We start from the raw sequence: 14367 nt of genomic DNA, 5'->3' as shown, positions 1-14367 counted from the left end.
GTGCGTTGAACATTTTCACTGAGAGGATGGGAGGTAGCCATTGACAACGGTGAAACCCTACATACAGCTTGCCATGGAAGGAGTCTTGCGTGCCTGAAGAAGAAGACAGTAGGAAAGCAGAGATTCAGAAGATAGAGCATCTCCAAAACCTCAACATGTTCTCCATTACTGCAAAACAAGTACTTATTTCATGTTCTTTTACTTTTTACAATCAACCCTGATAATTATTGATATCCTGACTAAGAGTTATAAGATAACCATAGCTTGCTTCAAGCCGACAATCTTCGTGGGATCGACCCTTACTCACGTAAGGTATTACTTGGACGACCCAGTGCACTTGCTGGTTAGTTGTGCGGAATTGCAAAAGTGTGATTGCAATTTCGTGCACCAGTAATCGTCGTATAGACTCTTGCTGCCGCCAATTCGTTTCTTTAGTTGTTGTTCCTTTGGGAGGATTCCTCGCTCTGCTATCTGGTGATAGATCTCCGTGATTAGGACTGACAGAGGTGCATAGTTTGTGAACTTTCCCACCCTAGGTAGCCGGTTGGTGGGGGTGGGCTTGAAGTGCTCCTTTAGAGTTTCTTTGAGTGAGGGTTGCTTCGTGGTGCCGTGTTGGCGTGGTGCTGTTTATTGGAAGCCACGAAGTGGCTCACCTCTTCGTCGTTTATGTATTCTCTTGCCACGTTTTGGATCTTATTCATTGTCCACACTGGTTCGTTGTTAGGTGCTTCCGAAAATCTTCATTTATGAGTCCGTTGGTCAGACAAAGGTTGGCCACATAATTTGTGAGCCCGTCGATCGTTAGGCACTCATCGTTGAACCTATCAAGGTACTTCCTTGTGGGTTCGTCTTGTCGTTAGGTGACTCCCAGTAGGTTGATCGGGTGTTTCGCTTTAGCAACCCTTGTGGTGAATTGTGCCATGAACTTCCTGGTGATATCGTTAAAAATCGTGATTGAGCCATTTGGGAGGGCGTTAAACCATTTGTTGCTGGGCCCGCCAGGGTTTCTAGGAATGCCCTAGACCGGACCACATCAGTGACTCCTTCCAGGTTCATCCTGGCTACGAAGGTTGTCAGGTGTTCCTGGGGGTCTTTCGTACCGTCATATTTCATATCGGTTGGCTTGTCAAAGTTTTTCGGTAGTTTGGTCTTTAGGATCTTCTTGGTGAACAGGGTGGCTCTTATTATGACGTGTTCGTTCGTTGTCCGTTTGGGATCTCGACAGTACCTTCTGTCCTCCTCGTGTCATCGGCATTCTAGTTCGTGGGAGGCGCTGCGATTTTTGGCGTTTGCTATGATTCCGGTCAGGGGATTTTTCATTCTGGGTTTCTCGCCATGATCGGCTACGAGAGGTTGCTTGACTCATGTGTTCTGGCTGGTACCACTCTTTGGAAGCGATCCGGCCTTCCAGGGTTTGTATCCTTTCGAACAGTTCATGAATTATCCCTTAGAGATTGATTGGTGGTGCACTGCAATGGTTATTACTTTCTTGTGGGTTGGTAGGGGTATCATTTTGTGTTTTATGCGTCTGATTTGGCAAGTTGGGTTCATGGTGATGACTCGAGGATAGCTCCTCGAATTCCTCTGTCATGCCATTAACGCTTGGTTGATCCTACAGACAGTGTCAATGTACGAGATATTTCTCGTATGGGTTGTGAGAGGGATCGGGGACTAGCCGGTCTTGATGGTGACGGGTCAAACTTCTGGAGCGGCGAAAAGTGGTACATGCAAAGACACTCCAACGTTCAAGTCAGAATGAATATGAGAGGTGTATGTGAAGGTTAGGAATAAGTATCATACCTGAGAAAGCCCTTTAATCCCTTTATATAATTTTTGATCATTGTCTTATCTTACATTGTTAGCTAATATAAGGGAAGCATTTAAATTTGAATATCAATTAGGTGGTCATCAAGCTTGTTGGGCCAGTTCGAGCCACAGTTATAGCCTGGGCCTGAGTATCCGAGTTGTAGCTGATTCGAAGGGAACCCGAAAGCCGGGTCCAAAACACTAGCTATCGGATTTTAACTCCCTATTTTAACTATTGCAGTTTCTTGAAACTACATCAAACCTCACCTTTTGTACTTTTTTTTTATTAATTTATATTTTATTATAAAATATCTATCTAATGATGAATATTTTATTATAAAATATCTATCAAACTCTGTTTATATTTTATATTTTATCAATTATGTTAATGTTTAATTTAATTTGGTCAAGCAAGAATAATACCACTACTACTCCATTGTCATCCACCAAACTCCTCACACACACAGTCAAACTAACATGTTCAATTTCAATAACGAAATTTATATAAAAAATGATAACATCACTTATAAATATACAATAAGTACTAGTTAATTAATAAAATAACACACACATTTTTGCTTCGAAGAGATTTCAGCATGACATGGATAAATGGTACTAACGAAGCACGTGATGCCCAAACTGCCTACTGCATCTGTTCAAATAGGATAGCCGTCACATATATAAAATCTTATGTTCCCCTAATAACAATTCTGAGATAGCGTGCCAAAAATTGATACAGTATGATACAATAAAAAAAATTAAAGGAAATTAAAGGAAAATTTTTACAAACAAATAAAAAATAAAACATATATTAAATAAGAACAATAATATTTAGAAGAATATAAAAAACAGCTCAAATAATCTAAAGTTATCTATTTAGTATTTATTAATTATTATTAAAATAATTATATAATTTTAGATGAAATAAATATATAATTATAGATGTTATATATATATAATGTTATATAAAATAATTTTAAATATTATTTTTTTAATATTACTGCAATAACAAATGTTAGATTTATATTAGATCTTTTTATCAGTTTAAATTAAAAAGAAAAATAATATCTTAAAAAATATTATATTCTGACAAGAAAAAGAAAATAGATACGTAAATCACCGGAGAAATATACGATGCCAATAATCTGAGCCGCCATCCACATATAATAATGACAATATCTTGAATTATACTAAAAGTACACAAATATATATGTACCATGATACATGCACAATCAATCATAGTCAAAGTAAACAATAAAACAACGAAGAAGTCAGAATACATCTGCTGACGGTTTGAATCCATGAACATTATTACGAGTTTACTATACTTTGAGTTGTTGAGCACTTTTTATATATATGTTCCAATAATTCCTCCATTTAATTCCACTTATGCCCCTAATCTGATGCATATAAATATCCCCCCTCTCCGTGCCTAATTCTTCACCAAACACATAGCTAATAAGCTTTGCTATCCCAAAGAACATAGCGAAGCTTTGCTATCCAAAAAACACATCTAAGAAAAGATGGTGTCTGTGAGTGAGATCCGCAACGTTCAAAGAGCAGAAGGTCCTGCAACTGTATTGGCAATTGGCACGGCAAATCCATCAAATTGTGTTGATCAGAGTACATATGCTGATTACTATTTCAGAGTAACCAATAGCGAACACATGACTGATCTCAAGAAGAAATTTCAGCGCATTTGTATGTATTTTTATCAAGTGTTTTAGCTTTATTTTATTTAATATTTATTAAAAAAAATTATCATTTTACTTTTATATTAATTAAAATGCAAAATTAACATATTATACAACATATCATATCCACTGTTTGATATTAACAATAATAACTACTTAATAATAACATTACTTTTATACTTACAAATTTGGATAAATTATATCTTCAAATGGTACTTAAAGATTTAAGTCACTACGAAAATAACTCAAGAATAACATTATTGCTATATATTTCATTTTCTAGACTTTATCAAAGGTAACGATGGATGCAAATTATAAATTATTATTTCAGGTGAAAGAACACAGATCAAGAATAGACATATGTACTTAACGGAAGAGATACTGAAAGAGAATCCTAACATGTGTGCATACAAGGCACCGTCGTTGGATGCAAGGGAAGATATGATGATCAGGGAGGTACCAAGGGTTGGAAAAGAGGCTGCAACCAAGGCCATCAAAGAATGGGGACAACCAATGTCTAAAATCACACATTTGATCTTCTGCACCACCAGCGGTGTTGCGTTGCCTGGCGTTGATTACGAACTCATCGTACTCTTAGGGCTCGACCCATGCGTCAAGAGGTACATGATGTACCACCAAGGCTGCTTCGCTGGTGGCACTGTCCTTCGTTTGGCTAAGGACTTGGCTGAAAACAACAAGGATGCTCGTGTTCTTATCGTTTGTTCTGAAAATACTGCAATCACTTTCCGTGGTCCTAGTGAGACAGACATGGATAGTCTTGTAGGACAAGCATTGTTTGCAGATGGAGCTGCTGCTATTATTATTGGTTCTGATCCTGTACCAGAGGTTGAGAAGCCTATCTTTGAGATTGTTTCGACCGATCAAAAACTCGTCCCTGGCAGCCATGGAGCTATCGGTGGTCTCCTTCGTGAAGTTGGGCTTACATTCTATCTTAACAAGAGTGTTCCTGATATTATTTCAGAAAATATCAACGACGCGCTCAGTAAAGCTTTTGATCCGTTGGGTATATTTGATTATAACTCAATATTCTGGATTGCACATCCTGGTGGGCGTGCAATTTTGGACCAAGTTGAACAGAAGGTGAACTTGAAACCAGAGAAAATGAAAGCTACTAGAGATGTGCTTAGCAATTATGGTAATATGTCAAGTGCATGTGTATTCTTCATCATGGATTTGATGAGGAAGAAATCTCTTGAAGAAGGACTTAAAACCACCGGTGAAGGACTTGATTGGGGTGTGCTTTCTGGCTTTGGTCCTGGTCTCACTATTGAAACAGTTGTTCTCCGCAGTGTGGCCATCTGATATGCTTAATTATATATCTCTGCATATATGTGATTGTGTTATTTTTTTATAGTTTTTTTTCTTTAAAATAAGGTCTTGATATTAGTTGAGAGAAAACTTAGACAAAGTTGTCTATAGTTATTTGTTGATTCGAAGATTCATCAACATCAAAGTTTGTCACTGTTAGTAAAGTATGAATCAAATTCTTTTCTTTTGAGCAACATGTCACATACCAATATATATTTGGGTTGCATTTTCATCTAAAAACAACTATAACTACCTTCGTATGAGGTTCGATTTATAATAAAGCAAAAAAATATTAGCTAGGATAGTATAAGACTTGATAGTATCATGTTTGCAATTTTTATATTATTGTGTGTCGTAGTATCCCATATAATTACCCCCTAATCTCCTGCCTTTACTCCATCTTCTCTTACCATCTTGCATTTTGTTCCCTAGTTATTGCAAAGTCGCAAATTCGCAAATCGAACGATGTTGTCTTCCATTAGGAGGAGATTATTGTTATTGTTTGTTGTTGTTGCTGCCAGTGGCTATGGTGGGGTTGGTGGCAGCAACACTATTAATGATAGAAAACAAAAGTGGTATATTTTTTAATTTTATGAAATATGAATTGGTGTATATTTTTTGTAATCAAATTTAAAAAGACTAACGTTGTCATAACCCGATTTGGATTGTAATCGGTACCTATAAGCACTTATTGGTACGCTTTTAAGTATTTTTCGACACGCTTTAAAAGCGTGGCAGAAAACTTATTTTTTTTTGTAGTGTTAATAAAAAGTATCTCATAACAAAGCTATTAGCAATTTATTTACTCTTCTTTATATAAAATAACAAGAGATAAAACAAGGCCATTGTTATTTAATTTATTCCACACAAATCTATTGCAAATAATTTTGTTCGATAATCCTGCTTCTGAAATATATTGACATATATAATAAGATCAATAGATATATTCTACGAGTTTAACCAAATGTTCTTCTACAACCTGCATGGCTCTTGGCAAGTTAGGCTTATCAAAGTAGCTAGCAACTATAGCAGAGTTAGCTTATCAAATTATGATTAAACATCCGAAAAATATAAAGAAATAATGATAAGTTTCCCAACTCAACGAATGAATACTATATTTATAATCCATTGGAGATAATACAATTTATAAACTAAAACATATGTTGTTTGAGAACAAAGATGTGTTTAAATAGGGGAGTATTGTTACGACCCAATTAATATTGGATCACTTAATTAGTTGATTAGCACATTAGAATTTGTTAAAAATATAAATGAAAGTATTGAATCATTGTATTGTTGAATATGAACTTTACTTTTTTTTGTAATTTTTTATTAATTTATATTATATTATAAAATATCTATCTAATAATAAATATAAAATAATATAGTCAATTATGTTAAGCAAGACTAATTTATTAATTAATACCAGACTCATATGTGGGTGGTAGACTCCGATCCATTGTCATCCACCAAACTCCTTATACACCCGATCAAACTAACATATGTTCAATTTCAATAATGAAATTTATATAAAAAATGATAGGACCACTTATAAATATACAATAAGTACTAGTTAATTAATAAACAATACACTAACAATTTTGTTTGAGAAAGATTTTAACATGACATGAATAAATGGTACTAATGAAGCAATAAGTAATTCCAAACTACCTATTGCATCTATTCAAATAGCCGTCACATATAAAAAATCTTATGTACCCCTAATAAACATTTCTGATGAGATAGCGTGCTAAAAGTTGCTATAGTATGATACAATAAAAAATTAAAGGAAATTTTTCACAGACAAATAAAAAAATAAAACACACATTAAATAACAAATACTATATTCTACCAAGCACAAACAAATAACAAATATTATTAGAAATATAATTATTTATATTTTTATATGAACTTAAATTTTCTAAAAAAATGATATCATAAAAAATATTATATTTTGGCGAGGGAAAAAAATTAAATACTTCATAAATCACTAAAGAATTAAGCCAACAATCTGAGCCGCCATCCACATACAATAATGACTATCATGAATTATACTAAAAGTACACAAATACATATATGTACCATGATACATGCACAATAATCAATCAGAGTCAAAGTAAAACAATAAAACAACGAAGAAGTCAGAATACATCTGCTGACGGTTTGAATCCAGGAACATTTTATATATTACGAATTTACTATACTTTGAGTTGTTGAGCACGTTTTATATATATGTTCCAATAATTCCTCCCTTTAATTCCACATATGCCCCTAATCTGATGTATATAAATATCCCCCCTCTCCGTGCCTAATTCTTCACCAAAATACCAAACAACATAGCTAATAACCTTTGCTATCCCAAAGAACGTAGCGAAGCTTTGCTATAAGAAAAACACAGCTAAGAAAAGATGGTGTCTGTGAGTGAGATCCACAATGTTCAAAGGGCAGAAGGTCCTGCAACAGTATTGGCAATCGGCACAGCAAATCCACCGAATTGTGTTGATCAAAGCACATATGCTGATTATTATTTCAGAGTAACCAATAGCGAACACATGACTGATCTCAAGAAGAAATTTCAGCGCATTTGTATGTATTTTTGTTAAGTGTTTTAGTTTTATTTTGTTTAATATTTATGAAAAAAATTATCATTTTACTTTTAAATTAACTATAATGTAAAATTAACATATTATACAATATATCATATTCACCGTTTGATATTAATAGTAATAACTACTTAATAATGACATTACTTTTATAATTACAAATTTAGATGAACTATTTATTTAAATAGTACTTAAAGATTTAAGTTACTACGAAACCAACTCAAGAATAACATTATTGCTATATATTTCATTTTCTAGACTTTATCAAAGGTAATAATGGATGTGAATTGCGCATTATTATTTCAGGTGAAAGAACACAAATCAAGAATAGACATATGTACTTAACAGAAGAGATACTGAAAGAGAATCCTAACATGTGTGCATACAAGGCACCATCGTTGGATGCAAGGGAAGATATGATGATTAGGGAGGTACCAAGAGTTGGAAAAGAAGCTGCAACCAAGGCCATCAAAGAATGGGGACAGCCAATGTCTAAAATCACACATTTGATCTTCTGCACCACCAGTGGTGTTGCGTTGCCTGGCGTTGATTACGAACTCATCGTACTCTTAGGGCTCGACCCATGCGTCAAGAGGTACATGATGTACCACCAAGGCTGCTTCGCTGGTGGCACTGTTCTTCGTTTGGCTAAAGACTTGGCCGAAAACAACAAGGATGCTCGTGTTCTTATCGTTTGTTCTGAGAATACCGCAGTCACTTTCCGTGGTCCTAGTGAGACAGATATGGATAGTCTTGTAGGACAAGCATTGTTTGCAGATGGAGCTGCTGCGATTATCATTGGTTCTGATCCTGTGCCAGATGTTGAGAAGCCTATCTTTGAGATTGTTTCGACCGATCAAAAACTCGTCCCTGGTAGCCATGGAGCTATCGGTGGTCTCCTTCGTGAAGTTGGGCTTACATTCTATCTTAACAAGAGTGTTCCTGATATTATTTCACAAAATATCAATGACGCGCTCAGTAAAGCTTTTGATCCGTTGGGTATATTTGATTATAACTCAATATTTTGGATTGCACACCCTGGTGGACGTGCAATTTTGGACCAGGTTGAACAGAAGGTGAACTTGAAACCAGAAAAAATGAAAGCTACTAGAGATGTACTTAGTAATTATGGTAATATGTCAAGTGCATGTGTGTTCTTCATCATGGATTTGATGAGGAAGAAATCTCTTGAAGAAGGACTTAAAACTACCGGTGAAGGACTTGATTGGGGTGTACTTTTTGGCTTTGGTCCTGGTCTCACCATTGAAACCGTTGTTCTTCGCAGTGTGGCTATCTGATAAACTTAATTATATATCTTTCTCTATAGATATATGATTGTATTATTTTTTAATATTTTTTTTGCTCCAAAATAAGGTCTTGATTGCCCATATATTATTAATTGAAAGAAAACTTAGACAAAGTTGTCTATAGTTATTTATTTGCGCGAAGATTCAACATCAAAATTTGTAACTGTTAGTAAAGTATAAATCAAATTCTTTTGTTTTGAGCAACATGTCACATACGAATATATATTTGGGTTGCATTTTCATCTAAAAACAATTATAAGCACCTTCGTATGAGTATCCATCTTACAAACATTTAATGACCAGTAAAAATTTTTAAAAACAAAATTATAAAAAAATATATTTATTTAAAATAAAAGTAATGGATTAAGTGTAATTTACTTAGATGTGATTAAAAAATAATTGAATAATTATGTACCCTAAAAAATTGATATTATTGAAGGATAAAATTAAAATTTAATTCTATGTATCGCTTTTGTTCCCAATGTTTTCGTCCTATTTAAATCTCAACGTTTCAAAATCATCTCAATTTTGTCCCGCCGTTAATTCTATTCACATATCCCTAACGGCAGGACAATATTGAGTCAATTTTGAAACATTAGGGGTTTAAATAGGACGATTTAAACGTTATGGACAACTTTGAGATTTATCCCAAATGTTGAGGACAAAAACGATACTTTACTCCTATTTTAATTTTTGCTATTTTATGGGTGGTTTGAAATTGTAGAAACCAAAAGGTGTTTGAAAATAAAGATATTCCATAGGAAACAGAATGGAAACGTATAAAAACTTTTGTTAGTCAATGGTATCTAACGAACAAGACACAAAAGGTGGTCTAGTGAAGCATCAAAATAGGAACGATGATAAAGAATGGATTTGGTGGCATTGTGCTGTATATAACCCACAAATAGGAGGCTTTGTAGTTGGGGGTATCTTACTACCAAAGAGGGAAAACTATTATGTATCATGGGAGATGTGATTCAAGAAAAAATAAGTGGGGATGCGAATTTGGAAGGAATTATGGTAGCTATTCAGTTTCTCATGGAAGAAGCCAATATAAAAGGAGAGGAATTGAAGGTGGTAATAGAAAATAAAAACTTAGTTAAGTAGATTAAAGGACAAACAAAAACTAATCGAGAACAAAGATTCTTGAGAAATAAAGTAATTGTAAACAAAGAGGTGTTCCAAAAATTGTCTTTAGAGGATAAAACTAGCAAGGAGTTCGTTTGAAAGAGGCAATGGCAAGCTAAGGCAAACATAAATGAGAACCAGTGGGTTCAATACGAAGGATTACCATGTGTTCATAACACACAGCGGAAGAAAAGAAAGTAATTCTAAAGATATATTTTGTATTTAAACTTTATTCCAATAATATACAATATATAGATAGTAGATCAGATGTAAATACTTTTAGACACTTTAGTAAAAATCGCTTTCTCCTTCGATGGTACGAAAGCGCTATGCGTATCCACACCGAGACCAACCTTTGTTGTCAACTTTTTGACCAATGGACATCTGATCTAAATTGAGAAACCTCTTGCAACTCTTTGCATGCCATAAAATTCTTCTCCAAGAATTAGGCTCACATACGTTTATGTGTGTAGAGGTAAAGGAATAAAACTCTTGTTATTCTCTCGTGACTTTCCTGTACTCTTGACGTACATATATATAGTATGAGATTTGTTACTGATTTTAAATTTGATTCTCAATTCAAATTTAAATCATATCTTGAAATTCCAAATCTGAATCATTCAAATTTTATGAATCATATCATAACTCAATTTAAAAACAGAATCAGTTAGGATCTCATCTAAATTCAAAAATAGAATAACTAATTATTCTCAATTCTCATTTAATATTCTCAATTATCATACTATTATTATATTCTTGGTGCTAGCAAAGAATATAATAATATTCCATTTGAATTAATATAATTATTTATTTGATCAAATCAAAATAATAATTAAATAATTCTATAGCAAAGGTTAGAACACTCGTTAGTGTGTGACCCCATAGGTTCAATACTAATCAGGTAGTAAATTAGTCATACTAAATTTACTAATCAAGGTTGGCGTCTAGCAACACTCCTCAACGACCCGATAGTATGAAGTAATATATTTTTACTAAGAACCTTAGAAGAACAAAGTATAATTCCTTCCATCTTTCTAGCTCTTGGTTAACCTTTAGAATATGGTTTAATTGTCAAACTCTAACTTGTTACCATTATTATAATGAACTGTGAATGACTTAAGAAACTCATTTCTTCATTCAATCAATCTCCTTGGCCAAGGTTTATTCATCTCATTCATTATAATCATAGAGTTCAAACTCTTTACCGAGAGTTGACGGATTCCTTATTGACTGATCATTAATTCTACAAGTATTTAAATCATACCCAATATCCATTCAACTAGCACCCTAGGGTATTAGGTGTCCGGAATCAAAGTATAATAAATACGTTGTTAATTACTATGATAGTCGCAGGTCAAAGGAAACTCTATGACTATGTTCATCTTGAGAATATCCTATTGACAAATATGCGGTAATTATAACCATTAGGAATTCTTAGAGTGAGCCAATTCAATAGTCATATCCTTATATGCACCATCTATATATATAATTTAATAAATGAGATCTATTAATCTTCATCCAATGAAGACCATTATATATATATTGATCTTTCCGGATTATTAATGTCCTTTTTAATAATCATATAACCAAGAACAATTTAGATTAAATTATAAAAGATTTATCTCTCAATATTATGATCACTGTCACAATGATAAATCTCTAAATTTAATCAAGGACCTTATTATATTAACATTTTAATATAATAATAATAACGAATTATTTGACACATGATTGATTGGATTGTGGTCATACTTCTTATTCCCAACACAATGGAATTTATAGATATCACATCTATAGCAAGAAAAGTTAGAAGAGTTACACTATGCAAGTCCAATGTAATGATTTAATTTTGTTTCTTAGTTTTGTTTATTTGAAGTTTATGTTTGGTTGTACTCTTGACTCTTGAAAAGTTTATGTTTGGTTGTTTGAATCAAATGTGTTTGAGACTTTTTCTCTTATTGGGTCGAGTTGATACCCATTGATTGAAAAATGTTTTAAATGGTGAATAACTAATTCTTGACGGTAATGTCGAAGGGAATTGGTTATTTAACGTTTGGTACATAGTTGGTGATTTTGTTTTGTTTTGGATTCCAAGGAAACTGTTTAAAATAAAAGTGGATTCTTTTTTTTTTTAAGGCATGGGTATGAGTATTCAAAGAGCATGTATTGGGTGTTGGAATATTCAAAATATATGTAGACATAGTTAGATATAGATTTCGTAATGTCAATAATTTTGTTATTATTTCTTGTAAGTTCGTAATGTTTAAATTTAAAACATTCAAAATATATGTAGATGCTGTATTACATTTTGTATTTTTTTTTTTTGGATCGAGTTGTAACAAACGATAAAAAAAAGTATGAAATAATATAGTCATCAATTATATTATATTATTATTGTTTAATTTGGTCAAGAAAGAGTAATTAATTAAGACCAGATTCATATATGTGGTGGTAGATATAGAGGCGTGGAGTGAGAGAAGCCTCCAACTCTCCATAGTCATCCACCAAACTCCTCACACACCCACTCAAATACATCGTCGTCTTTGAATATTGAAATTTCTATTAGAAAACATGATATAATAAGTTCCACCCACTAGTAGTAGAACACAAACATTTTTAATTCGAAGAGATTTCAGCATGACATGGATATAATGGTTAATAATAGTGAAGCACGTGATGCCCGGCTACCCACTTGCAGCTATCCATATCCTTAATAGTTCCTACTTTATGGTGCATATGTATGTAAGACAAAAATGTTTTATATATTAGCACTGAAAATCAGTTAATAAATAAATAAACCAATAGTCAAGTCGTCTCTAAATAGAAATAATAAGCGCAACGCAACATTTTTATTTCAAAATACCAACGGTCAAGCCATGTTTAACATTAATTTTATATTTACTAACGACTAAACAATCTCTAATTATATTTAAAAATTAAATAAAAATAAAAACTATATTGTTTGTAACTTATTTCTTAATTTATAATTAAAATTTTATTTATTTAAATATTGTCAATGACTCACTCGTCTGAAATATTAATTATATTATTTTTTTATTTATCAAAAATCAAACTCTAAATATTTTAAATACAAAATTTTAATATTATATCATAATATTATTTTTTTCAAAAACTTAGACTAATAAAAAAAGACAGTATAAAACTATGAATGATTATGTTTCTAACACCTCAACAATATTATTCGCGATAATAGGTGCAGACATCATATAGGACAGTAAAATTGACTTGTCGGAAAAAAATAATTTCCAGTCACGTTACCAATGACTTGTATTTTAGCAACGGCCGTCAATAACTTGTTAGTTCCCACACCAACTGTTAGTAAAGCCATCCATAATAGACTTGATGAGTGTAGTAGTGAAAGCATATTTGCATTAAAAAATGGAATTTTAAATAATAATTTGACTATTCCTTGATGATGTATACTTAAATGAACATATGCTCAAATTTAAACAAAGTCATCTAAGAAAGACATCTCTAACTTCTAACTTATGGATTCCGAGGATTAATAATAATAATAATGTCTTGGATTAAAACTTTAGAAACTACAAATTTCTTTCAATAAATTTATACATTAAAAAATATTTACGAATAAAAACTTTTACTAATAATAATAATAATAATAATAATTAATTAATTAATTAAAAAGTTTTGGGTTAAAATTTTAAAAACTACAAATTTCTTTCAATAAATTTATACATAAAAAAATTTTACGAATAAAAATTTGTACACTAAATATTTTTATATCCCTATTTTATATAGATAATAAATAATAAATAATATATAATAACTTATCTAAAATAATAAAAAATAGAAAATAATAGTAAGTTTTCCAATAAAGTACTGAACAAGAGAATGATGTCACCTAATAGAAATTTTCCCCCTATCGATGCCTCCAAATTACAGCGGGTTCATCCTTTCAAAGTCAAAATAAAACAATTAAGCAACCAATTAAGAAATTGGAGAACATCGTTTCGGAATACTGCTATGACCAGGAACATTATTACGAGTTTAATATACTTTTGATTGAGAACATGGTTTCTTATTCTACATATTCACCTACTCCCCCAAGCATATAAATACCCCCCATCTCCATGCCCGTCTTCATCGATCAAAATATCTTTGCATTGTTATCCCAAAAAACATATCTAAGCTTTTCTATCCCAAAGAACATCGCTAAGAAAACATGGTGTCTGTGAGCGAGATTCGTAAGGTTCAAAGGGCAGAAGGTCTTGCAACTGTATTGGCAATTGGCACGGCAAATCCATCAAACTATGTTGACCAGAGTACATATGCAGACTATTATTTTAGAGTTACTAACAGCGAACACATGACCGACTTAAAGAAGAAGTTTCAGCGTATTTGTATGTATTCTTGCAAGCGTTTTATTTTTATTTTAATTAATATTTATCAAAATAAAATTTATTTTACTTATATATTATTTAAACACAATAATTAACATTTCATTATAAATATATCATA

At 32.3% G+C, this 14367-nt stretch overlaps 2 protein-coding genes across 6 annotated transcripts in view; both read left to right on the top strand.

Moving 5' to 3' along the window:
* Positions 1-5025, top strand: part of LOC107483339 (stilbene synthase 3) — a 46430-nt gene extending 41405 nt beyond the window's left edge. The window contains exons 1-2 of one of the 2 annotated variants that reach the window (XM_016103963.3): positions 3233-3507; positions 3832-5025. In XM_016103963.3, the coding sequence (XP_015959449.1) occupies positions 3330-3507; positions 3832-4823 (1170 nt within the window). In that variant the 5' untranslated portion in view covers positions 3233-3329 and the 3' untranslated portion in view covers positions 4824-5025. Of the gene's footprint in view, positions 1-3232; positions 3508-3831 lie in introns of those variants that run through there. The other variant, XM_052259885.1, reaches the window with a different exon arrangement.
* Positions 5026-7138: 2113 nt separating this feature from the next.
* LOC107483337 (stilbene synthase 3) overlaps positions 7139-14367 on the top strand; it is an 8717-nt gene continuing 1488 nt past the window's right edge. Inside the window, exons 1-2 of one of the 4 annotated variants that reach the window (XM_052259886.1) lie at positions 7139-7415; positions 7739-7863. In XM_052259886.1, coding sequence (XP_052115846.1) covers positions 7238-7415; positions 7739-7863 — 303 coding nt within the window. In that variant the 5' untranslated portion in view covers positions 7139-7237. Of the gene's footprint in view, positions 7416-7738; positions 8874-13983; positions 14250-14367 lie in introns of those variants that run through there. The other 3 variants (XM_052259887.1, XM_016103961.3, XM_016103962.3) reach the window with 3 other exon arrangements.

This window comes from Arachis duranensis, chromosome 4 (assembly GCF_000817695.3).
Source record: "Arachis duranensis cultivar V14167 chromosome 4, aradu.V14167.gnm2.J7QH, whole genome shotgun sequence".
Lineage (NCBI taxonomy): Eukaryota > Viridiplantae > Streptophyta > Magnoliopsida > Fabales > Fabaceae > Arachis > Arachis duranensis.
The sequence above is the reverse complement of the archived record's forward strand: the minus strand, read 5'-3'. Positions and strand labels throughout refer to the sequence as shown.